General features: G+C 40.8%; 1 protein-coding gene across 5 annotated transcripts in view; it reads left to right on the top strand.

The window, feature by feature from the left end:
- CUX1 (cut like homeobox 1) overlaps positions 1-24,136 on the top strand; it is a 358,739-nt gene that overhangs the window by 228,673 nt on the left and 105,930 nt on the right. For 3 of the 5 annotated variants that reach the window (XM_087717238.1, XM_087717240.1, XM_087717239.1), the window contains exons 12-16: positions 3,167-3,225; positions 8,421-8,469; positions 10,444-10,543; positions 11,741-12,412; positions 16,835-16,900. In XM_087717238.1, the coding sequence (XP_087573364.1) occupies positions 3,167-3,225; positions 8,421-8,469; positions 10,444-10,543; positions 11,741-12,412; positions 16,835-16,900 (946 nt within the window). The remainder of the gene's footprint in view (positions 1-3,166; positions 3,226-8,420; positions 8,470-10,443; positions 10,544-11,740; positions 12,413-16,834; positions 16,901-24,136) is intronic. The other 2 variants (XM_087717242.1, XM_087717241.1) reach the window with 2 other exon arrangements.

Below are 24,136 nucleotides of genomic sequence, written 5' to 3'. Positions count from 1 at the left end.
ACCAGTCATATCTTACTTAGGAGGCAGTACTCCTCTCTATTTCCTAGCCGAGAGAGCCAACGTTGTCTGAAGACATTTCTGTGATCACATGGCCAGAATGACTATATGCCAAGGTACTCAGAACGCTGTTACTTTGCCGCCGAAGTGGTATCTGTCCACTCATATTTGTGTTCTTTCAAACTGCTTAGATGGGCAGGACAAGTAACGGGAGCTGACCCTGTAGCGCAGTGCTCGGTTCTCAAATCCGGGCTGTCAGTAAGTAGGCAGATACAGTCCATTTATTCTCCATCAGGAAATTTAGCCGCCACTCACAGGCCATAATCTGAGACACTCCCATTTGCCCAGCAAACAACCTGTCTACAAGAGTTTACAAGACCAGGAGAGCAGTGTCTTTGGGGAGTTTGCTGCTTGGGAAGCGGAGATTTTGAGTGATTATATATTTCACGAGAGCCATCTTGGTGTAGATCTTACAGCAGTGATGGCACACCTTTTAGACATTGAGTACCCAAACTGCACATGCGTGCATGCCCAAACTGAAAGGTCCGTGCGCACAAACATGTGCATGCGCAGACATATGCAGACCTGCACTGCAGAGACCCAAAGACTGGCAGGAGGCAGGGAATTCCAACACCAGCAGTGTGGCAAGAGGTAAGATCTTTGTCTTTCCTGAGCTTCTGTTTCGTTGTTTGCAGGGAAACAGAAGCTCACGAAAGAAATGCCGCCGAGCTCTGACCTGGGGTGGCGGCGTGTGTGCCAGCAGTGAGGCTTCTGTGTGCCACCTCTGGCACGCGTGCCATAGGTTCACCATCATGGTCTTAAGGCATCAGGCGGGAAACTCAGAGATTATGAGTTTTAGTCCTGCCTTAGGCACAAAACACGAACTAAGACACTTTGGCCAGATACTTTCTTTCAGCCCTAAGAAGGAAGCAGTGGCAAACCACTTCTGAAAAACCTTGCCAAGAAAATTGCAAAGACTTGTCCAGGCAGACTCTGAGAATCAGACAGGGGTTGACCGGAAGTAAAAAGAAAGAAAAACGTACTTCACAAGCCGTATTTGAATTTGAGTGCAGTCTGGTTGCTGTATCCATAGAAAAGACAACACAACCTGATACTTTACTTCCCGATTCAGAGCTGTGTGATTTCCTAGCCCCTGGGTGGGGGGAAGGCTAAATTTGATTGAGTGATTAAATACGTGACTTAAACTAAAGTCTGAAAGACTTATTACGTTGATCTTCATTCATTTTTTGTGCCCATTGTTTAGGTTAATACATCGTGATGGGCTTCTTGATAAACTTTTCTTAACTGCTGCATAGGAATTTCTCCCATTCCCCCCCCCCCCAATTAAAGCATCATCTGCTGGTGTAGGAGTATTTTTAGACCTTGCACAGCATTAGAAACATGCCTTTTATTTTGTCTGAAAAAGAACCAAGTTGATAGTTAGAGCCAGATATTTGTTCCTCCAGATTGTCTCACAGCTTGAACCTTTTGTTCCACTTTGCATTTCACTGGGTTCTTCCAGACAATTATTATGCTAATCTTTTTCCACAACTGTTGCAGGCTGTGGAAGCACTCGGGATCTAAATGGCTGGAGTGCACAGTTTCACATTTGTCAAAGGCCTTGCTAAGTCAGTTTTTCCGATTTCTCTTGGTCCAAGTGGGGGAACAATCTTCAGTCTTAGAAAAGACCCTTGAGAAGAAGATGGTAGTTAGCTTGAAGAGATAAAAAGTCAGCAAATGTTCTGACCTAGGCTTCCCAAGAGTATGAAGCAAACTCCTTGTCCTGACAAAAAAACTTTTTTATTAATTTACTATGAATTCTGCTCATTCACATCCAGCAAAGTGTTTCAAGGGAGGATTTACAGTTACAGACCTTATCTGGCTTGGAGAGCTGCCAGGCTGATCTCTGCAAAACCTGGCAAGGAGTCTCAAAGAGTCACGAACCAATTAAGCGAATTAATTGTCACTTACAAACTCCACTCCCCTTTTATTCCCTATGGGAGAGGGCCATTCAGCGTCCACCTATGGCCTTACTCTCAAGTCGACCCCTGTTCTTTAGCTGTTCCCTTCATCTGGCAACTCTGTGCATGCGCACACTGGGAACAGGCTCCAGTCTGCCTCACTGATGTCCGACTCTGAAAGCAGCTGATAGCTGTCAGACGGCTCTGGCTCCCTCTCTGCCTCCGACACAGAGCCTTCATCAAAGCCTTCCCAGGACTCCAGGACTGGCCCATGTTCCTCCTCAACCACCTCACTGTACGAATTTGCTGCCAGCTCTGCTGGCAGGCAACAACAACAGATCAGACATTGCAATATTGTTTTAAAAACAATAACCTCAACCCTTATTGATGAATCCAAGAAATGTCTAACAGTGAAAGTTCCATATTGCTTAAAGCCTTGTAGGTTGAAAGGTGAACTTTAAATCTTGATATCTAATTGCAACCAGTGCAGTTGCTTCAACAGAGATGTGACATGTGCGCCATCAGGCATCCCATTCAGAAACTGGCTTCGTTCAAGATCATTCCACAATTTTCAGATTAAACATAAATATAAACATAACAATAATCCAGGCCTGTCTACCCATTGTGTAAATAACATTTGTTAATCTGTACCTATCCAGAAAAGGGCATCACTGGCTTATTAATTAAATAAGGAAATAGGAACTCCTGAACACAAGTGTCATTTAGGCCGTAGGTGTAAATTAGAACGCCTGACAAAATCTGTGTCTGTCTCTTCCAAGGCAGCAGAGTCCTATTTAGAATAGGCAGGCTGTCCACATCCTAAGTTTGGAAAGTGTCCACACACCCAAAAGGTGTTCTTGTGGTCAGAATTTCTTAATCCTCATTGACTCCCTCATTTCATTCTAGATACACAGTCTCTCTTAGTGATATACGGAAATAGAGCCAATGTCATTGATATCGGGTGATAAGGCACAAGAAATCAATTGGTTTGTGGCAGTCTTTAAGTAAAAGCATCAAAAAATATATTTATCTGTCTATGACAGTGGGTAATAGAAAAGACATGTCCTCTCTCTCTTTTTTTGTGATTGAAACAAATTTAATATTACCATTTTTCCTTTTTATATTTTTTGCTTAGCTTTGTAGGAAGGCTATATTGTAAAATAAAAAATCTAATCAAAATTATTTTTCATTTCTTTATTGCCTATAAGCAACTGGAAGAAAAGTTGAAGGTGCAAGCTGACTATGATGAGGTTAAGAAAGAATTAAAGTAAGTGTATCTACCTACCATTGAGTTGCAGTGCCATATTATTTATATATATACACATACATACATACATACATACATACATACACACACATACATACATACACATACATATATACATACACATACATACATACACATACATACATACATACATACATACATAAAATAGTTTTCAGCTAAAAGTCAACTTGTAGTCACCAAGCAAAAAAGAAAAAAGAAATGATATCTATGATCTAGCAATAGCAATAGCAGTTCGACTTATATACCTCTTCATAGGGCTTTCAGCCCTCTCTAAGCAGTTTACAGAGTCAGCATATTGCCCCCACAGTCTGGGTCCTCATTTCACCCACCTCGGAAGGATGGAAGGCTGAGTCAACCTTGAGCCGGTGAGATTAGAACCGCTGAACTGCAGATAGCAGTCAGCTGAAGTGGCCTGCAGTACTGCACTCTAACCACTGTGCCACCTCGGCTCTTGATACTGAAGGGGTTTAGTACTACAGTACTATGTACTATGATACTGAAGGGGTTTAGTACTACAGTAACCATACATCTACAGAAATTACCAATAAATTTTGGGAAATGTGTCTTGAACATTGTCTATAGCCTTCAATCACTTAATGGAATAATTATTTTTGTGAAAATATAAGAGAGCCTCTTTGAGTCTCCAGCTACCAGATCAGCAACTAAAATTTAATTTAATTTTAAATTTCAATTCTCTATTTGTTTTTTCTTATGTTTTATATGGCATTTTTATTGAATGATTATGAACCATCTAGAGTCTCCTTTAGCCTATGAATAGCATATGAGTGTAATAAATAATAATAAAATACCACTATACCTGGTCAAAATTTGTGGGATTTACAGATAGACTCCAAAATAGGGAAATTCTTAAAGCAGAAAGTAACTTCCCAAATAATTGAATAAGGATTGGATATGCCCAGTTATCAGAAAACACTGACTGACGAGTGAAGTTTTAAAGAGATCATGGAGGGGAGCCAGACCAGACTGGGAAAGCTTGGGGAAAAAACAAACCTGTCACCTGGCTAAAACTTCAAAGAGGGCAACTCCCAGCTGCAATTTTTTGCTGTAGGTCCCATTTAAATTTACCAAGCTTGTCAGCCACATTATGGACTTGCTTAGACTTCACATAGGCACTGTAGAAAGACTCATTAGAGTTGGCCTGCCAAGTAGAAAAGGGAAGAGCAGATACTCTGGTAATTATAGGAATCCTATGACAGGCAGAGAAAAGCAGAAAGATTTCTTTTGGAAGGAAACAGTGTGAAATGAAGAATGAATCTTTCCTAGCAGGCCTCTAAAAATAGTTTAAGGAGACCCAGATTTATTTACTGATTTTACTTATTATAAATAAATATAAAATCCTACCATTTTACCCTAAGGGTACTCATACCATCTCTGTCCTCCTGTCTATTCTTTCATATTATCCACTGGCAGTACCCTTTTCATATACTGTCTTATATTCCAGCATGAAATAATGGCCATTTGTCATCAGAAACCCTCTGCACCGTATCTCCGACAAAAGTAGTCAGGCTACATTAGAAAAAAAAATGGATTCGTTTCTGATGTCAAAAATGAGCCGTGTTCAAATACAAAGAAGGGAACACTTAAACTCCCTGGGTTAATATCTCAAGACGGTTGTCCTTGAGAAAAGAAATGCCGAAGATTGATTTTATATGAAACAACTGAGTTGAAATTTATTCATTTGGCGATTTAACACTATTTTTCAAAGGATTACACAGAGGCCATTTTGCATCACACTGCATGTGTTAAATGGCTCACTGGTGCTAGAATGTGTCACACCTAATAACTGTTTTGTGAATGTCCATTGTCAAGAAACTAATTATCACTGTCTATACCATCTACTTTGTGTTTTCCACTGACCATACTGTATACAGTTCCACTCACTTAATCTTTGGGAATATTCACACACAGACACACACACAAGCACACACACACACAGAGGGAGAGGGAGAGAGATTAAATGGGTGGAACTGTAGACAGTATGGTACAGAATATATTTATTAAGAATTTTAAACAGAAGACAAAAACTTAAGAAGAGAAATAAGGGGAAAGAAAAAGTCAAAAGAGTTCAAAAAGAAAAAAATAGAAGTTACTTCCAATTTCCTTTACAGTAAGGGTGTCCAATCATGGCAATTCTAAAACCTGTGGACTTCAACTCCCAAAATTCCCCAGCCAACTGACTGGGGAATTCTAAGACTTGAGGTCCACAGGTCTTAAAGTTGCCAAGGTTGGACACCCTGCTTTACAATACGAATCACAATTATAAATACAATATTACCTCTTACCCCATGATTACAAAAACAATTTCTTCTTTTTCTATTATCTTTTTCCCCTAATACAACATGTAGATCGTAAGTTCATTTTCTTCTGTTTGATGCAAAAAGTTCATAAGAATGAATGTACATAGTGGTGGGGGTTTTTTTTGTTTTTTGTTTTCAAATATTTTATTCCTCAATTTAGCGATCTTTGACACCTCCATTTGAATCTCATCTAAATCATCTTTAAATCTTTCTTTCTCAATCATCTTTAACTCTCTCGCCTTCTGAATAGAATTCAGACAAAATCTTGGCTTTTTGAAAGTACATATCACACCTTTTAGGTTGTCCTATGTAAATGAGATTTCTGTGTGTGTTAAACTTTCAATTTAAAAAATCCCCACTTCTTTCTGTTCAATAAAACTCTAATATCAATTTCTTTCTTCTAAAGAAATAACTGTATTATACATTTTCAATCTTGTTATTAAAATGCTGCTGCAAAATGTGTTCTCTTGCTTTCTTCTTAACAAAGTTCACCAAACCTTTCTATGAGACATTTCTTGTTCTAGCAAATCTGGAATTTATTTTATAAACTTTATCAATCTCTGTCTCAGTCTTCTCCTCTTCTCAATCCAAAAGTTTGCTAAAACTTTAATAACCTTTATCTAATACCTTCACCTGAGCTTTCTGGAATTGCTCTAAAACTCAAGCAGAATTCTTCCTCTCGATTTCAATAGGGACACGTTATTAAATTCTCTTTCTAGCTCTCTATACATAACATCATCTTTAAGATTTCCATTAATCTGTTTTGTTTCTCCAAACATTTGTTTTGCAGAACATTCCACTTTCTTAACTTTTTATTTAATCTCTTTTCTCATCTTTGCACATTTTTCATGTTTTTTTTAAAAAAACACTTCAACTTATTATTCAAAGATTGTTACGTATTGTCTGAAGCAAATTTGGTGTCATTCTCTTCTCTGCAGGTTGCTTTTCCAAACCTCTCCTTCCTTCCATCCTTGAAGCTTTTCTCATTGTTGCCAATTTGATATTATAGTCTAAAGATAGAAGAAACTCTGGCAGAGGAAAGAAACAAACTTCCTCTCTTTTTTTCTCTTTCATCTTTTTACGCCTTTAACACTTTCATCTCTGATGACACATTCCACAGCTTCAAACCACATCACATTTCACATCTCCATAGCAACAAGTATCAGAGCCTGGGTCATTTTACCTTACTTTTGTTTGGTAAAATCCATCAATTTCTTACATTTCACATCTAAATTTCTTTCCAATTTAGATGTGAAAAGAAAGCATTCCCACAAAAGTCTCGTCCATTTGTCTAGTTTAATTCAAGTTTACACAAAAGTACTTTCGCCAAAAATAAAAACAGTGAAAATAAAATGTTACCGTATGCTTTTGTTTGTTTTAAACTTTCTGCAATCATTGGATGGGGTTTTTTTGCCCCAAAATCTTGAATTGTTAAAATCTTGCATTTTTTTTAATCCAGAAAAATGATACATTCACCAAGAAGGTTCTATCTTGCTGCAAAGGAAAATTCTCTTTATCTGTACATTAATTAAATCCAGCGGTGGGCTTCAAAAATTTCAGCAACAGGTTCTCTGCCCCATTGCTGGATGGGTGTGGCCATGGTATGCATAGCCTAGTTGGCCTCCTGCACCACTGGGGGAGGGGGCACTTTTGCCTTCCCTAGGCTCCCAGAGGCTTTCCTTGAGCCTCTGGGAGGCGAAAACTGCTTCCCCCAGGCTCCAGAGGCCCTCTGAAGGCTGGAAACAGGTCCGTTCCCCCCCCCCCCCGTGGGCCCTGCAATTACCTCACATCCAAAATGGACCGTGTGGAGATTTCAGGGAGGGGAGGGGTGGGATGGGCATGGCCAGCCAGGGATGGGATTTGGAGGTTCTCCAAACTGGCCATAATGCTAGCTACATGTTTTCCTGAACCTGGGCGATCCCATAGACACCACCACCACCACCCCGATTAAATCCAAAATAGCTGAAATGGGAATGGCTGGGTCCATATAGGCCATAGTGTAGTTGTGTGTAAAGCTGAATCCCACCACCCCAGCCACTTACTTCTGTACATATATTCATACAATGCACACAAAGGCATACAGTATATATATATTCCTGTGTCACAAGATGGTTCACAAAAGCTATTGCACGTATGAGTGTGAGCCTTTATGGTGCCACTTGGTTTTGCTGCATCAACTGCTATTCCACAAATGATTTTAATGTTTCTAGAAATGATTTTAATGTTTCTAGAAATGATTTTAATGTTTAATGACCCTTCTAGGTTTCGTGAGAAATATCAAGCAATTATTTTGTCCTGTCCCCTTGGAGCCACTGGTTATTTAAATGAGGGGAAAAAATCCTTTGAAAAGCCTACAGTGTGTTAGGCTATGCAAATAATTTGTGTGTACTGTAATTTTCTTGATAAGCGAGTTAGAGTATTTTACATATATTTCACATTTAACATTCACTTATGATTATGGCGGTAGTGACTTGCTTGTTTGTGTTGGTTTTTTGCCATTTTATTATGACTGTGTTCCCTCTTTCCCTTCAAGTGACATATATATAAATTTATATTGTTTCTGACAGTTTAAAATGTTATATCCTTATTAACCTTTAAATTTATTGTTGCAAATGAGCCTGGCGGAATCTCGCTGTGCAGTGATTTAGGGGACGTTTGAGAGGATGCTTTTCTCTGATAACTAACATTAGTACTTATTCTATATTCATTATCAGATTATATGATTCCGAAGAAAAGTTGTTAAAGTTATCACTTAGGGTGTTCCTGGAGAGCCGAAAATTACAGCGTTAATGCCCTTTAGTAAAGCTGTTAGGAAAGGACAGAGCGGAAAATAACTTCTCTTTTTCCACTTTGCAGCATCCTGAAGTCCATGGAGTTTGCGCCATCTGACGGCTCAAGCATCCAGGTAATTCATTCAATTTTCTGGTAGAGCAAAGCTGGATAGATTTTTTGGGGAATGTTCGCTTGGATTGAGAATTTCCTATTCAAATGTGGTAAGAGTTTGTAGGAATTGTAAGCGATCACAGCTATTTTTTTTTTCTTTCACGTAAAAATCTTACTTTCTCAGTTAGCTGGTATTCAAAGTATGGCTGCTGTTTTTTTTTCTAGTATTGGATATTGGTACGTTTAAGCTGCCCAGAGTTGCTTTGAAATGAGATGGGCGGCAAATAAATTTAATTAATAAATAAATATTACAGAGGAAAATATTACAGAAATGAAAACAAGAATTGGAAGTAGGAACTTGTGGTGTAGAACTTTCCTAAATCACAAGCTCCTTCAACGACCATGGGTTTATAAGATGGATCAGACCCAATAGTAGTTTGATTGTCATATGTACTGTAACGTATGAAACCTTGGGCTCACTGGATCCTCCATGAGTAGCACAGTAACACCCCAACTAGTGAGGATTTGATCATCGTCACACATCATTTGTGGCAAGATTTCAACAGGCACCTTGTCTACCTAAGCCTAATTTATTGTGTCCCAGCTAGCCATGCAAGATGTTTGAAGATGGTTAGAATGATTAGAATTACCCAAATAGAAAACTGTTTGGAAAGTTGTCATTAATATGAACTTTCTGGAACCTTAAGGTGTTAATGCAGATGACCAAAGAGGCTGTATTTTTCTCCTTCGTCCACTAACACACTTATCTCCACTGTTGTATGAGCATTGGGCTGATTATATCAAGAATAATTAACAAAGCCAAACCATTTACAACATAAACATTGAAGAGGGGGTTAGCTCCAGTTTCTCTTAATATCAGTTTCAGAGAGAAATAGGGGTTTGGCCATTTGAACCATCTCCCTGATCTGAAAAGTACAGCAACTTTCCTGGTGTGGCATCTCTCAATCTGTTGGCATTACAACTGCCAGAATTATCTCACTACTATGCTCCCTTTTTTGCCCTCCCCCAGCCCTCAGGAGCATTTTGCAAGCCTCCCAAATAGCAATAGCAGTAGACTTATATACCGCTTCATAGGGCTTTCAGCCCTCTCTAAGCAGTTTACAGAGAGTCAGCATATTGCCCCCAACAATCTGGGTCCTCATTTTACCCACCTCGGAAGGATGGAAGGCTGAGTCAACCCTGAGCCGGTGGGATTTGAACCGCTGAACTGCTGATCTAGCAGTAGCCTGCAGTGCTGCATTTAACCACTGCGCCACCTTGGCTCCAAACCCTCTGCACGTCCATTTCTGCAAAGGGGGCATGGTTTTGGTAGGCCCAACGTGTATTCAGTGTATAAGACACACCCAGATTTTCACCCTCTTTTTTGAGGGAGAAAGATGTGTCTTATACTCTGAAAAATGCGGTATATTGAAAATTCCACAAATTCATCTCAACACACTTCCATGGGGTCAGATTTTCCACATTGACTTCATTCTCATTCCGTGCATGTTGTTCTACAAACCGTCAACTAGAACTCTTTAATGCCATAAGTTTGATTCCTAAATGCACAATTGAATTAAATTAAATCTTGTGCAAAAGGAAAATGACCCCAACTTTCCTTGCTGCGTGTTACTTTCATTGGCTCATAGGTTGCAAGCTGGATTCCATCATCTTTAGTGGTTTTGATGATTCTGTGCAAGGAAGGAGAAAGGAATGGCTTTGGTTACTGCTTTCATTGATTTCTTCTTTTCATACAACTAAAAACATAATGTTGCAAGGAAGGTAACGGCTGATGTTACGTTGTCTAAAGATAAGCAGATGTTCAAAAAAAAAAAGATTTAGTGAGGTATTAAAACAGTCTCTACAGCCACTAAGCAAAGCAGTGAAGTGCCATAGACTAGATTCTGCCCTCTTTTGAATTCCCACCCTATCGTCCCAAGTCATCATCCTAAACCAGTTCTCATTCTTTCTCTTTGTTCTCTCTACATCTCCGTAGGATGCTACATCAAAACCACTGGAGGTCTTACTGCTGGAGAAAAACCGCCTGCTGCAGTCGGAAAATGCCACGCTGCGGATCACAAACAGTGACCTGAGCGGTAAGTGACTGGGAGAAAAATAGGTAATTATTATTTTAGGCTGTGCTTGCACTCGAGAGATGAGGATGTGGAAAGGGAAGGGGATGTGTGAACCCAAGGCCACTGCATGACAGAAAGATGAATGGTCAGCAAGGATCTTGCCTTATCTTGGGAGTCCCCTCTTATACCATAGATAATAGACTAAGACTTTGGGGCGCTTAGAAAAATGGTAAAGGTTAAGAGGGAGAAATGTTCTCATATGTTGGGATGAGCAGCATTTGAGCTTCCAATGACTTCCAATTTCAATTGTTTTGTCTGACCATGACACTATTTCCTATGCACACCTTTCCCAAAACGTAGACTGGCTTGTTTTCATAGCTGATTCATTCACCCAAATCCTGACTGCCTTTATTTCCATTAGCGGTGAATTTTGGCTTCATTCGGCTGCTTATGTGTTTTGTTTGGAAGGGATGCTTCACGTGCCATAAATGAACAATACAAGCGGGGCCTCCAAATAAATAGAATTTCCTGGAGTTTGGGTTTTGTTTTTCTTTCAAGTAAAGTTTCTAGAGCTGGTGCCTAATGTGTCAAGGGGCAGTTGGGTGATTGCTGCCTTGTGCGCAGTTTCTGTGTTCTTCTGTGGCTTCCTTTGAGCAATGGTTTCTATGTCTTCTATGTGTTTCATCTAGCCTTGATAAATGTTTGCTGCATTTGGGCTCAAACAAGGTCTGTTCCTCTGTGTGTGTGTGTGTCTGTGCGTGTGTGTGTGTGTGTGTGTGTGCGTGCGTGCGTGCATAGAGGGGTTTGGAACGACTCAAATGTGCAAGGAACCAAAGTAATTTTTATGTGTGCGTCAATGAATTTTAAACCAAAACACAAGAATTACGTAACTGCACTTCATGTCATTGTTCTACTGCTAATATTTGGAAGGGGGAATTCTCCAGGCTGCAACATACAAGAAAGGTGCAAACATGAAATGCATGTTGTTTGTCTTGGGGGCCTTGTTTGGCTTATTAAAATTAAAAGAAACAAACAAAACAAAAACAAAACGAAACAAAAAACCCAAACCACTTTCTTCATTGGCCCTTATTTCAAGAACAAAACAAAACGCAACCTGCACTATTTTTCCCTTTTGTGGGGCAAGCTCTGCATTTTGGTCTTGGTTTCCCCCCTTCTTTTTGATCCCCCATAATGCATTATGTTTGACCTTCCTTGTAGGGTCAGCCAGGAGAAAAGGGAAAGACCAGCCTGAGAGTCAGCGTCCTGCAACCTTGCCGGCCTCCCCTCCTCCTCAGTTGCCCCGCAATGCAGGGGAGCAGGCTTCCAATACTAATGGTACACACCAGTTCTCACCAACGGGTTTAAGTCAAGACTTTTTCAGCTCATCCTTGGCAAGCTCCGGCTTACCCCTGGCTTCTACGGGAAAATTTGCACTAAACTCTCTCCTCCAGCGCCAACTTATGCAGTCCTTCTACACCAAGGCAATGCAGGAAGCGGGAAGCACAAGCATGATTTTTTCAGTAGGTCCCTACAGCACAAACTCCATATCTTCCCAAAGCCCCTTGCAACAAAGCCCGGACGTCAACGGCATGGCCCCATCACCCAACCAATCAGAAAGCACCGGCAGCACCTCAGAAGGTGAGGAGATAGACACAGCCGAAATTGCACGTCAGGTCAAAGAGCAATTGATCAAGCACAATATCGGACAGCGGATCTTTGGACACTACGTCTTGGGACTTTCTCAAGGATCTGTGAGCGAGATTCTGGCTCGACCTAAACCATGGAACAAGCTGACCGTGAGAGGCAAGGAGCCATTCAACAAAATGAAGCAGTTCCTTTCGGATGAGCAGAACATCTTGGCTTTGCGCAGCATCCAAGGCAGGCAGAGAGGTGAGTCACGAGGCCCTGGCCTACAGCTTCTCTTTTGCGCATCTATGTTTGTCTAGATAGGAGACGCTGTCAGAAGAGAGGGGTGTCTATGTCCATGTGTGGTTAAGTTGTCTGCTTGATGTTCAGTATATATAATGTGGAAAGAATAGAGGGGTCCTTGCTGGGAATCAAGCTGAAATGGCAGAGTAAAAGATAGGTATCTAAGGATTGTGCTCCATCTCCATGGGAATGGATGTGAACTGCTAAAAAAAATATGAGGGGGACCCCTGGGGCAGCTTCCTTTCTGTGGGGAGACGGATTCCAGTGGGCTGCGACCTGTGTAAGCTGACGGAGAGTGTACCTCTTAAACTCTCTCTCATGCATTGGGCAGCAGTGAAAGGAGGGCTGATTTTTTTTAACCAAGTTTAACTTTGTAGGACACTTTACGGATCTTGCCTGATCAATCCACAGCAGGGCAGGTTTTATCATTACATGATTCCTCTTGATTTTGGTTTGTTAAACATACATTTACAGGAGAGATGTGTTTTTCTTTTAAAGTAAAAGTTGTACTAGGACCCCTTGTCATTCCTTAGGTCAATCTCATTTGATTGGCAATGGAAAACACAGTAATATTTGAAGTGGAGGGCTGCTACATTTCACCCATCTTTACAGGGGAATCTCCTGAGCATTTGTAAATCCAATTCTCTTGCCTAATAAGCCATCAGGTACATTGGGCTGCTAGACTGAGAACAACTTACTATGGTCCCTTAGGGCCAGGCAGATTCATATATGGCAAACGCATCTGGTGGGCAGTCTGGCTGGTTGGGGAGATGCATATAACAGTAGCAGGGCAGATAAAAAGTCTCATCGAGCATTTTTAGTGAATGGAGTTAGATGTTGCCTATGTGATATAGAGATACATAGCCATGTATTCTGTCCAAGGGTTATTTCTCTTTAACCACTCTAGCCCCGTTCTCTTGAAAACCCATTGCAGAAACAAAACTTCTCCAAGAAATGTATTTAATTGGCTTAAGTGTCCTAGGATGGAAGGTGTTTCCAGCCCTTTTCTCTATTTTTAGCACCACCAACACTGGAAGCAAGATCCATTAAAATAATAGACCATAGACTGCAAATTTTAACTTTAATTTTTTTCACCAAAAATCAAATAACCAACCTCTTTCAAGATTGCAAACTCATTGTAAATGTAAAGCAAAGGGAGGCAGGAGCTCCCATGTTCCTCAGTCAAAAGTAACTTAGGTAGCAGTTTGGGGGGGAATTTGGGTGAGTCACTGCTAATCTTCATCTTTTAAGATCAAAAGTTCACCTTTTCTCCAAATAATAGCTATAGAACTTATATACCGCTTTATAGTGCTTTCACAGCCCTCTCTAAGCAGTTTACAGAGTCAGCCCCCAACAATCTGGATCTTCATTTTACTCACCTTGGAAGGATTGAAGGTTGAGTCATCCTTGAGCCTGGTGGGATTTGAACTGCAATTTGCAGGAAGCCAGTAGTCAGCAAAAGTGGCCTACAGTACTGTACTCCAACCACTGTGCCACTGAGGCTCTCAATACATTTGGGAAGTGCACTATATTAGAATTATTCATTGTATGCTTTATTTACTTTCAAATATTAAATCTATATCCTGGACCAGGGGTCTCCCATCTTGGCAACTTTAAGCCTGGTGGACTTCAACTCCCACCTGGCTGGGGAATTCTGGGAGTTGAAGTCCACCAGGCTTAAAGTTGCCAAGGTGGGAGACCTCTGTTCTGGATAGTTATCAGTGTTGTCTTGCAATTTGCAGTTGGGGGGGGGGGGAGATGATACCTCATGAAGGTACAAAATGCAAACTGTGAAATCAGTTTGATGAGCACAACGAAACCAACATTAACTGACAATAGAAGAAAAGCTCATAGACAGTCCTAGTTAGAAGAAAAGTGCATAGCCAGTCCTTGTTTAGCAACTGCCTCGTACAGCAACCATTTGTAGTTACAATGGCAATGAAAAAAAAATAACTTTGCAACCAATCCTCACATTTACTACCTTTGCAGATCTGTAAAGGAAAAGGAAGCTTGAAGTAAGAGCACAGTTACTCTTAGTGACCACTTCACTTAACAACTGGGCTGACTGCTCCAGCTGTGGTTGCTTTACACCTGTAGTGTAAAGACTTTTTTTAAAAACAACAACACAGCTTTTGAGATTCAGAAGCTGGGGAATATAAAGTGTATGCATAAATGGAAGAGATGGTGCTGGGCTTTGAAACACAGGCTGGATGTGAATGCAGGTCACATCATTTATTCACTGTATTCACAATCATAGAAAGAGGTGAGAGAAGAGAGTGAGATGTCAGCGCCATCCCACTTGTAAAACCAGTGTTCCTTTACAGGAGAACTGCATGTCTCAATCGTACCTTCATAAATATAATCAGATCTTGTGGGTTTTCCTCAGATTCAGAAATGTCCTCTTTAGTGGTAACTGCTGTCCTCCTATAGTGTGATTTTCACTCTTTGAGACTGAATTTGCACCCATGTGTTTGTTGTATTACCTTTGAGCCAGAGGTGTAAATAGGTAGCCATGGGAGGCTTCTTATATGGCTCAGACATTGTGCAGTAAATGTTAAGCATAGCACAGGGCTGAAACTGGTCAAGTTTCACACCGTCTTATAAGATAGCATTTGAGATCGAACGATATAATTCTGAAAGATAAAAGAATTCATAAGCAGGAATTGCCAGAGTTATACTATTCAAGATGGGGTTTACAGAGAGACAGAAAGAATGCTGGTCTGTTCGTGCTGCAAACCGGAGCATTCCTATTTTATTAAGGAATATAAAATGACTGTTTGTTTTGTTACAATTCTTGACGTTTGTTATAGCATAAGAATTTCACTCATCCAAGGATGGGAAATGCTGGAAATACATTGCATGGAGAAAGTAGGAGAGCTGTATCTTTCACCATTAAAAGTAAAATGTCCTCCTTGGTCTCTGTAGAGGCAAACAGGCAGACAACACTCAACTGCAGCTGTCATTTTTTTCTCTGTAACTGTGAGAACTGAAAACATGAATTCTTAGCGCATACATTTTCTCATACAGTGCCCCGCTAATACAGTAGCCAATGAGAGCCCAGTTACAGCCACCTGAGCATACAACGGTTATGCACAATTGTCTAGTGCTTACAATAATATGTGAGTGCTATGTGCAAAGGGCTGTGTTCTCTATAGTCTGATGCTTCTATGGGGCCTGGGGGCCTGGAGTGAAGAGCCAATTATTCTCCGCTTAGCTCCCTCTCAGGATATGTGATATGTCCAATATTCTGCCACTCATCATTTAAAATAGGATAACAACAGTGGTGGGATTCAAATAATTTAACAACCGGTTCTCTGCCCTAATGACTGGTTGGGTGGCATGGCCAGGGGTGTGACAGGCAGCACTCAGCTTCCTGCACCCCCCTGGGAGCAAAAGAGGGCCGGGGGGGGGGGCATCCCCATGCTCCGTTTTGGAACTAGTAGGCTCTCTGCAGCCTCCTGGGAACAAAAACGGGCCGCAGGAGAGGCAGACTGCAACACCCCCACTCCTGGGCGCCTTGTTTTGGTCCTAGTAGGAGCCAAAACAGGGCACATGGTAACTCCTGGAAGGGGCGGGGCCAGCCACAAATTTAACAACCGCTTCTCCCGAACCGGCCAAATCACACCACTGGATAACAATATATCATATTGTGGTTTTTGTTTTTTTTTAAATAAGTACAGTTCAGAATAAGGATCATCATAGTCAACAATTTCCTGCCCGCTTTTTATTTTCACAAGAGGCTAACTGGTATGGTTGGCTTGTTCCTCGTCATTATTATATTACATGGTACTTTGGATATTCGTTTTGGAACAAACCTCCTTGCCGGTGTTTGTATGCAATAATCTTAGCAGATGGAGATTTCCCCTTCCCAATTCCCAAAGTGAAATTGCTTGCCTTTCGAAGCAGTGGGATTTCATTTGGAAGGGAAGCTTTAAAGAAAACGGGGATTTGAGGAGGTGTTGTGTGTTTTTCTGAAGCAGAGCTTCCCTAGATTTGCCAAGAAGTGTTTATAGCATCTTACAGCATGTTCCCTTCCTTGGGGTCATCTGCTCTTGGAAGAATTACTGACCCATCTCTGTCTTTTTGTACCTTTTAGATGTTTATTTATATCTTTCTAATCTCCTTTTGATGCGTAGCTATAATCTTTATTAACCAGTAGTCTGCCTTGCTTCTTTTTTCAAAGTAGCCAGGCCTAAAAGGTTTATGCTTGATTTCACTGCTGCCCTTGCTCACTGTCCACTCCCTCCCTCCCTCCCTCCCTCCCCCCTCCCTCTCCAACCCCTATAAGTATTAGGCAGTTTTTGTTTCATCTCACAAAGCCCAAAGTTATAAGAAGAACCACCCCCTGATTGTTTTGTTCTTACCCGACTTGTTTTTCAACAGAGAATCCAGGCCAGAACCTGAGCAGGCTATTTCAGGAAGTACCGAAACGAAGAAATGGGTCAGAAGGTACGTCACAGGCAGGTGTTTCTCTTTGCAGTTGATCTTTGGAAAGTGAAGTGTGCTTAGTTGTGTGTCGTCTTGATTGTTGTTGGTGTAAACACAAAAGGGGGTGCAGTTTTGATTCTGGCCTGGAATCTGAGAGGAAAAACAGACAGTGTGCCCTGTGCAGCCGTAACATGGACTCCATCCAAGCTACATTTGAAATCACTTCTTCCCCTCCTATTCCTCTCCATATTCGTTCCATTGTTCCCTGCATTGGCGGGATTTCACGTTACAATTTGGTGTAACTTTGCTAACCAAAGTTATCCTGAGAATCAGTGCTTGAAGCAAGTATAAGTCTACAAACACTCTTTCTGAGGTCAACCCTGATTAGTATCCTACATAGTGCCAGTGTGGAGAGAATATAAAATCAGATTGATGCTGGATAAGGAAAAGAGGAAGAGGAATGGTAAATGATGCTTGGCAAAGAGTCCATGCTATATCTGTACGGGTGCAGTAAGTATAAAACAAACCAAAGGTTAGCATCCATGCGATTTCTCCGCGGGTGGTTCATGAAGCCAATGAGGAAAGAAGACTCGGACACGAATTTCCTTCGGGACGAAACCGACCTAGAACGAAGTCTGGGGGTCCTTTTTTATTGAGCATACACAAGGGAGGGGTGGATTCACATAGCCAATGGGGACCAATCATGATTGTGCAAGCTTACAGCATATGGTAACTCATTTACTCATGTAGACTCGAAGAACACTCATAGTCAATAAACCTTTTATCATCATGCAAACATCCAATGCTTAATTAATGTTTGAGAGTTAAACAGTTGTAACCCCTGATTTAATCAACGCTTAGTTACAAGTCTGTGGTTGCTGATCTGCTTAGTGTTAAGGGTACTGATTTAATCAACGCTTGGAGTTGGACAGTTTGTCTTACTGATCTAATCATATGGCCAATTATTGCTTTTAGTTTACTGATTTAATCATATGGTTAATTATTGCTTCTGTTCTATACGTGTTACAGTATGGCAGATGCATACCTGCACGTATATCGCAACATCTCCTCCTTTTGTTTTAAATTTTGAGGAGTCGGAAGGGAGTATCGTTTTTCTCTGGGTCTTCATCAGAGAATGCTGTTAGCAGGGCTTTGTGTTGCGAATCAAAGATTGCTGTGTTAATGTTTTTGCCCTGTGTCATACTTTCTACTGTGGATTGAATGATGATTCGGATCACTGGGATTAGGCAGGGCAAAAGGAGAAACCCTAGGAGCGCTATGCCTGCCATGAAGGCGGCTTGTTTCCAATTGCGAAAAATTCCTCCCAGGAAGCCTGCATCATCCATTTATCCTGTCCATTTTTGCACGGGTACGTGTACCAATTTCTGCAACTGAGATCGGCCTCTACCTTGCCAGTTTCATCAATTTGAAAATAGTAATTTGTAAGATTAAATTTCCCACATACTCCCCTTCCTTTTGTTTTCTCTTCAAAACATGTGAGTGGAATGCACATGTGTTTAGCTTTCAACCATGAAGGTCTAGCAACGAGGGTACAAATTTCTGGAAAGAAATTTACAGTATCCAATTTTCCATGCCAATTAGTATCAGATATCACTTTTTATGAGCTTCCAGACAGGTTTTAAACCCCAAAAATTATTCACAGCCATGCTTTCCCTTTAAGTTACAGGCTGCCCATTTTAAAAGGGATGGTTCTTCAACCTGCCCTGGCTCTTATTTTAATGAGGCCAAATTGAGTTTAGCTAATGTGCAAAAACTGTGTGTGGAGGAGATAGTTTCAATCTAATTCTGAATAGGCTCTTCTCTCTCTCTCTCTCTTTTTCCTTTTCTCTCTCTCTCTCTCTCTCTCTCTCTGTGTAGCTGCTTCTACAATACAGAAAATACATGAATACATTTTGGACAAACTTTCCCTCCCACCAGACATAAATCCAAGGTGTTCAGAATTGCTGTGCTATCATTCTCAAAATACAATTCTTACATGAATACATTAAACTGATTACAATATAAATGAGACAAAAAAGAAACCTTACAATGAATTTCTGTGAAGAAAGCAAAGAAAGAAAACTTTAGGATCAATTTTCACCCTCCCCTATAGTCTTCTGGGGATAAAAGAAAGTCTTTTGGTCTTTACTTCTCCATCTCAGAGTCCATTCTTTCATATCTGCTGGATGGCATTAAGCTTAGCTTGCTGATAAGAGTGGTCAGTCAGGTAGAGTCTGTCCCAGGCTTGGGTAAGTTTTTTCTCCTCATGTCAGGTTTTATCAGAATGCAATCACCAGCAGCCAATTCAAGAGTTAGCAGTCCTTTGTGTCTTAGGTGAAGAAAAAGAGAGGCCAAATATACAGTTCTATACAGACACAGTCCCATGTTGTGGAATCTCACCCATTCTGTCCAAATGTGGAAATCCAAACATTATTCCAGAAGGCAGACAATGTAAATGATGTAAATTTCATGGAACAGGACATTCCCACTGCTTCTATGATTGAAACACTTTTGCAGTAAGATGAGTAAATTTTCAAAAGAGACAACAACTTGTGTTGCAAACAAACAAACAAAATATCATAAGGTAGAGTACCTTGACTCACAAGCTTTTAAAATTGCACTCAGGTGTAAAAGAGAAAGGGAAGAAAAATAGCTTTAAAAAAAAAAATGCAATTAAAAAAGAGGTACTTTGAGTCAACGCTCCAAAATATTAGATTTCATTCAGATGGAAGCAAATTCTCAACAAGTATGTTAGAACATTTACAAATGTAAGCAAAATATCTCAAAATCATTTCTGTTTATAGGTTTAATTAAGCATTTTAAACCTCAAAAAGTTCCAGAAGGAAAAGAGAAAAAATCAAAATTGTATTCAGAGCAGAAAAGGAAATGCAATTGCATAACTTTTATAGATGAAAAGATAACAGTAAAAGGTAAAGGTGAAGGAGCAAGTCACCCATTTACTCCAAATTTCTCAGAAGAGAGAGGAAAAAAAATAGTTAAAATGAGCAGAAAACTTCAGCCCCCCTTCAATGACTCAAAAAGGAATGAGGGAAAGAAGGGGGGGGGGATGCAGAGGCATTCACAGGTATCTACACACGCTCACTGAAAAAATGAGCAGACACACACTCTCCCCATTTCTCCTGCTTCCCTCCAAAGAATGACCCAGAGGGGAAAAGGGGGGGGGCACGCAGGCAATCACAGGTCTTTGGATCTCTTCAGTTATCACTTTCGGGGACATATACATTCATACTGCAATCATGCTTGCTCATGCCAACCAATCATAACACACAAGCATACACACACATACCATTAAACAACCTTGCAACTTACTGTTTCTTTATATGAAAGGAATTAAAGTACATTCATACCAACTTTTACCATTGACATACATTTGCACTGCAATCAGACTGCTTGTGTAAATTAACTTCACACACAAAAATCCCATTTCATTCTTCTTTCATACAAAGCAATCATTACAATTATTTCAGGGAGCTGTACATAAGCCAATGAGCTCCATTTTCTATTATTAAGAGATCTCAACTTCCCTCCAGGTCTGAAAATGATTACAAACACACATGCACACATACCATGAAACAACACTTTTCAGGCCTGGGGGAGGTCCTGTCACTTTAAATCTTCAAATTTCTTTCCTTGGAGAACTTATGGCTCATTCTCCAAGCAGTGGGGAAACTCAAGAGAGCAGCTTAAATCCTAACTACTCTTCCCTCCCCCACAGCTTCAAGCCCAAGCTTATTTATTTATTTAGCTAGCTGATCAAACATATCACCATCAATTCAATTCAATTCTACATGTTATTAGATGCACACCTAAGAATTTTTTTAACAGACATTACATCAAAGTAATCAAGTCCAATTACCTAGGTCTTCCCATTCAGTCAGGCTTTACCTCGTTACCTGCTAAATTTAAAAGACAACTATTACAGCTGCAACAATTTTCTAACATATCCCTGTGGACTCCTTAGTCACTTCGGGGAAGAAACTCAGGTGGAATTTCTCTTCAGTTCATCTGATGGTGGCCAGAAAATCAGCAAACTTGTTACAAAATCTAAATGAAAACTGTCTTCTAGGGGCCAGGTTTCGAGTAGGTTGGCCAGATAAATGTGCAGAGGGTTTTTACTCAGGGTGAAGGCAAACCTTTAGTAGGAATTTCCTTCATCTTTTACACGCACACACAAGGCAACACTCTCCTCCTTCCCCCAAAAGGAAAAAACTTTACTCACCTGAAGAGTAAATCTTCCAGGCCTGAAAAACATGAAAACAAGGTTCCCTCCCCCACAGAAAAGGCATTGTTGGGGGATTAAGGGTAAGGGAGGGGCTTGGGGCTGGGTGGGTAGAAAGCTTGCAGGCAGAGTAAAAAAAAAGGTAAAATCATCAGTTACTAAACAGATAAACTGGTAACATTATGGGGATATCACAGATGCAAAATGGGGTCTGGATTCACATGCTTCAGGAAGGAAATAAACAGGTAAAATCATTTAAACACACGATAGAAGCAAGGATGAAACTTTTCCTGTAAACGAACTTAAAACATTTCCTGGGTTGTTACTTTAAGGCAAAGGGATGGAAGGAAGGAAAAAAAAACCTTATCTGTACTTTTTTTGGGGGGGGCAACAAACTGAGCGAAGGCAATTTCTGCCAGTTTACTCTTTTCTTTCTTTGAACACTTTAAAATCCTTGTCTTTTGGATTGAAGACAATTACTTAGTTACAATTACCTTGAGGGTGCACAAAGACTTAGGCACACATTTACATAAGAACAAGGAGAAAATAAGAAGGGAAAAAACAGAACTCTCAGGTTTTCACATCCTACATTCCCAGCACAAATCTGTTAAATTAGGGAAGGCACAAATCTTAACAAACAAACATTGTTACATAGAAGACAAAGAGACAAAGAGACAGGAGAAAAAAAGAAACCTCAACATTTTCCCCTTTTCTTTTAAGTACTTTATGTAGCCAAATTAGTTTTCCTGTATTATCACAGAACAACAGAAACAACAACAAAAATTTAAACTTTAGAGAATTAAAATTTAAAGGTACTCACCTTCTTTCCAGGCAGCCTTTGAGCTCAAACTCAAAACCCCTTTAAAACCTAGATCCAATGGTTAAGGCCAAGATAAAGTCCACCCTCAGACTCAATGGGGTCTGTGCCGGCATGGGAGGCTTACCTGGGCCATATCCATTTGTTAGGCTAGCTTGGAGTCCCATCTGTGGGTCGCCAATTGTTGAGAGAAATGTCCTTCTGGGTTCAGCTCCAAGTGGGGAAGAAGACACTGGAGACATGGAGGCTGCTTGGAAAGATGGTTTACTGTTGGACAGGGCCACATGGCTTGAGCCCTGACCAGAAAAGGTGATCACATGTTTCAATGTTGATGGAGAAGAAGAGAGAAGGGAAGAGGAAGGGGCTTGCTAGGCTTTTTTGATAAGTAAACGCCATGTTGTTAAAACGCCCGGAGGGGCTCGGGGTTCCTCATGGAAGTAGGTGCCCAATTTTATCCATAAGGAGAGCTTTAAAGACCCCTTTTTCCGGGTAGATTGGACAATGATTTTAGACATCAGTCAATAAGTCAATTAAATGCTTTTGAGGGGAAAACGGGAAGCGACTTGCCCATCGCTTGAATAATTACACTAGAAAATTTAGATATCCCGAAGCTCATGAAGGTGCGCTTCCTGTTCTTTCGAGAAACCCGATCCCATACTCACGAATTGAGAGGGTGCTCCGTTCGCAGACGGCCGGCCCTGGGTGCGAGGCTTTTCCCGGCCGAGGGTGAGATGAGATGGGCAGCACAGATCATCACGTCGGGGTCACCAGATGCGATTTCTCCGCGGGTGGTTCATGAAGCCAATGAGGAAAGAAGACTCGGACACGAATTTCCTTCGGGACGAAACCGACCTAGAACGAAGTCTGGGGGTCCTTTTTTATTGAGCATACACAAGGGAGGGGTGGATTCACATAGCCAATGGGGACCAATCATGATTGTGCAAGCTTACAGCATATGGTAACTCATTTACTCATGTAGACTCGAAGAACACTCATAGTCAATAAACCTTTTATCATCATGCAAACATCCAATGCTTAATTAATGTTTGAGAGTTAAACAGTTGTAACCCCTGATTTAATCAACGCTTAGTTACAAGTCTGTGGTTGCTGATCTGCTTAGTGTTAAGGGTACTGATTTAATCAACGCTTGGAGTTGGACAGTTTGTCTTACTGATCTAATCATATGGCCAATTATTGCTTTTAGTTTACTGATTTAATCATATGGTTAATTATTGCTTCTGTTCTATACGTGTTACAGTATGGCAGATGCATACCTGCACGTATATCGCAACACATCCAGATCACTCGTCCCCTCTTTTCTCTCTTTCTAAGTCTTTTGCTATACTAACTTGGCTCCTTCAAGTAAACTGACTCACTCAGGCAAAGCTGGACTCCCCTACTCTCAATCCCTTTAAATTTCTGCGCTTTCTTCAAGGAGCTCAGGTCAACATCCTTGGGAATCAGAGGTGAAATCGTCTTACCTTCACTACTGGTTTGGGCGATGTGAGTGCGCACGTGCTTGCTTTGCTCACAAGCACCACCTCCGCGCATGCACAGGACCTTCCATTTCTGACGATCAGCTGTGACACGCAATTTGAATTAACTAGAAAGTAGGAAATCCGACGATTCTAGCTAATACAAATCCCGCGTCACAGCTGATCGTCAGAAATACCGGTTCATCCAAACCGGAAGCAATTTTTTTTACTAATGTTTCATGTGAACCAGTAGCAGTTTTATTACCAGTCTGAACCGGTAGCATTTCACCCTTGTTGGAAACTATCCCATGTTATAAGGCTACAAGTGACCCCATGGTAAATTTCATGGCAGAACCATTGGTTCAAATCTGATGTGTAGCCCATCGTATCACACTAGCTCTTGTAGCCTTTGTGGCTTCTTGGTGTTTGAGATTCACAGTCAAAAGTGATGTTGGCATGAAAAGTTCAGTGTTTGTGTGTTATGTGTGTAGAATGGACACTGCTATGAATTTTACACCAGGCAAGCCACGTTTCTTTCTTCTGTGGCTTGAAAGATGAGCGAAGTGCTATCAGAAACATAGAGCTGTAGAAAAGATGCAAGGTCGTTTCAGTTAGATATAACAGTATTTGAGAGCAAATGTGATACTAGAACATCATCAAGGGTTTGATAACTTGAAGCAGTAAGAAAGAATGAAGTAGAACCATCGCTATGCTGAATATAATTC

The sequence above is a fragment of the Thamnophis sirtalis genome, unplaced genomic scaffold (assembly GCF_051295495.1).
Source record: "Thamnophis sirtalis isolate CommonGarterSnake01/CBP01778 unplaced genomic scaffold, rThaSir2_p1.2 scaffold_6, whole genome shotgun sequence".
Taxonomy (NCBI): domain Eukaryota; kingdom Metazoa; phylum Chordata; class Lepidosauria; order Squamata; family Natricidae; genus Thamnophis; species Thamnophis sirtalis.
Note: the sequence above shows the minus strand (reverse complement) of the source record. Positions and strands in the feature narration are given on the sequence as shown.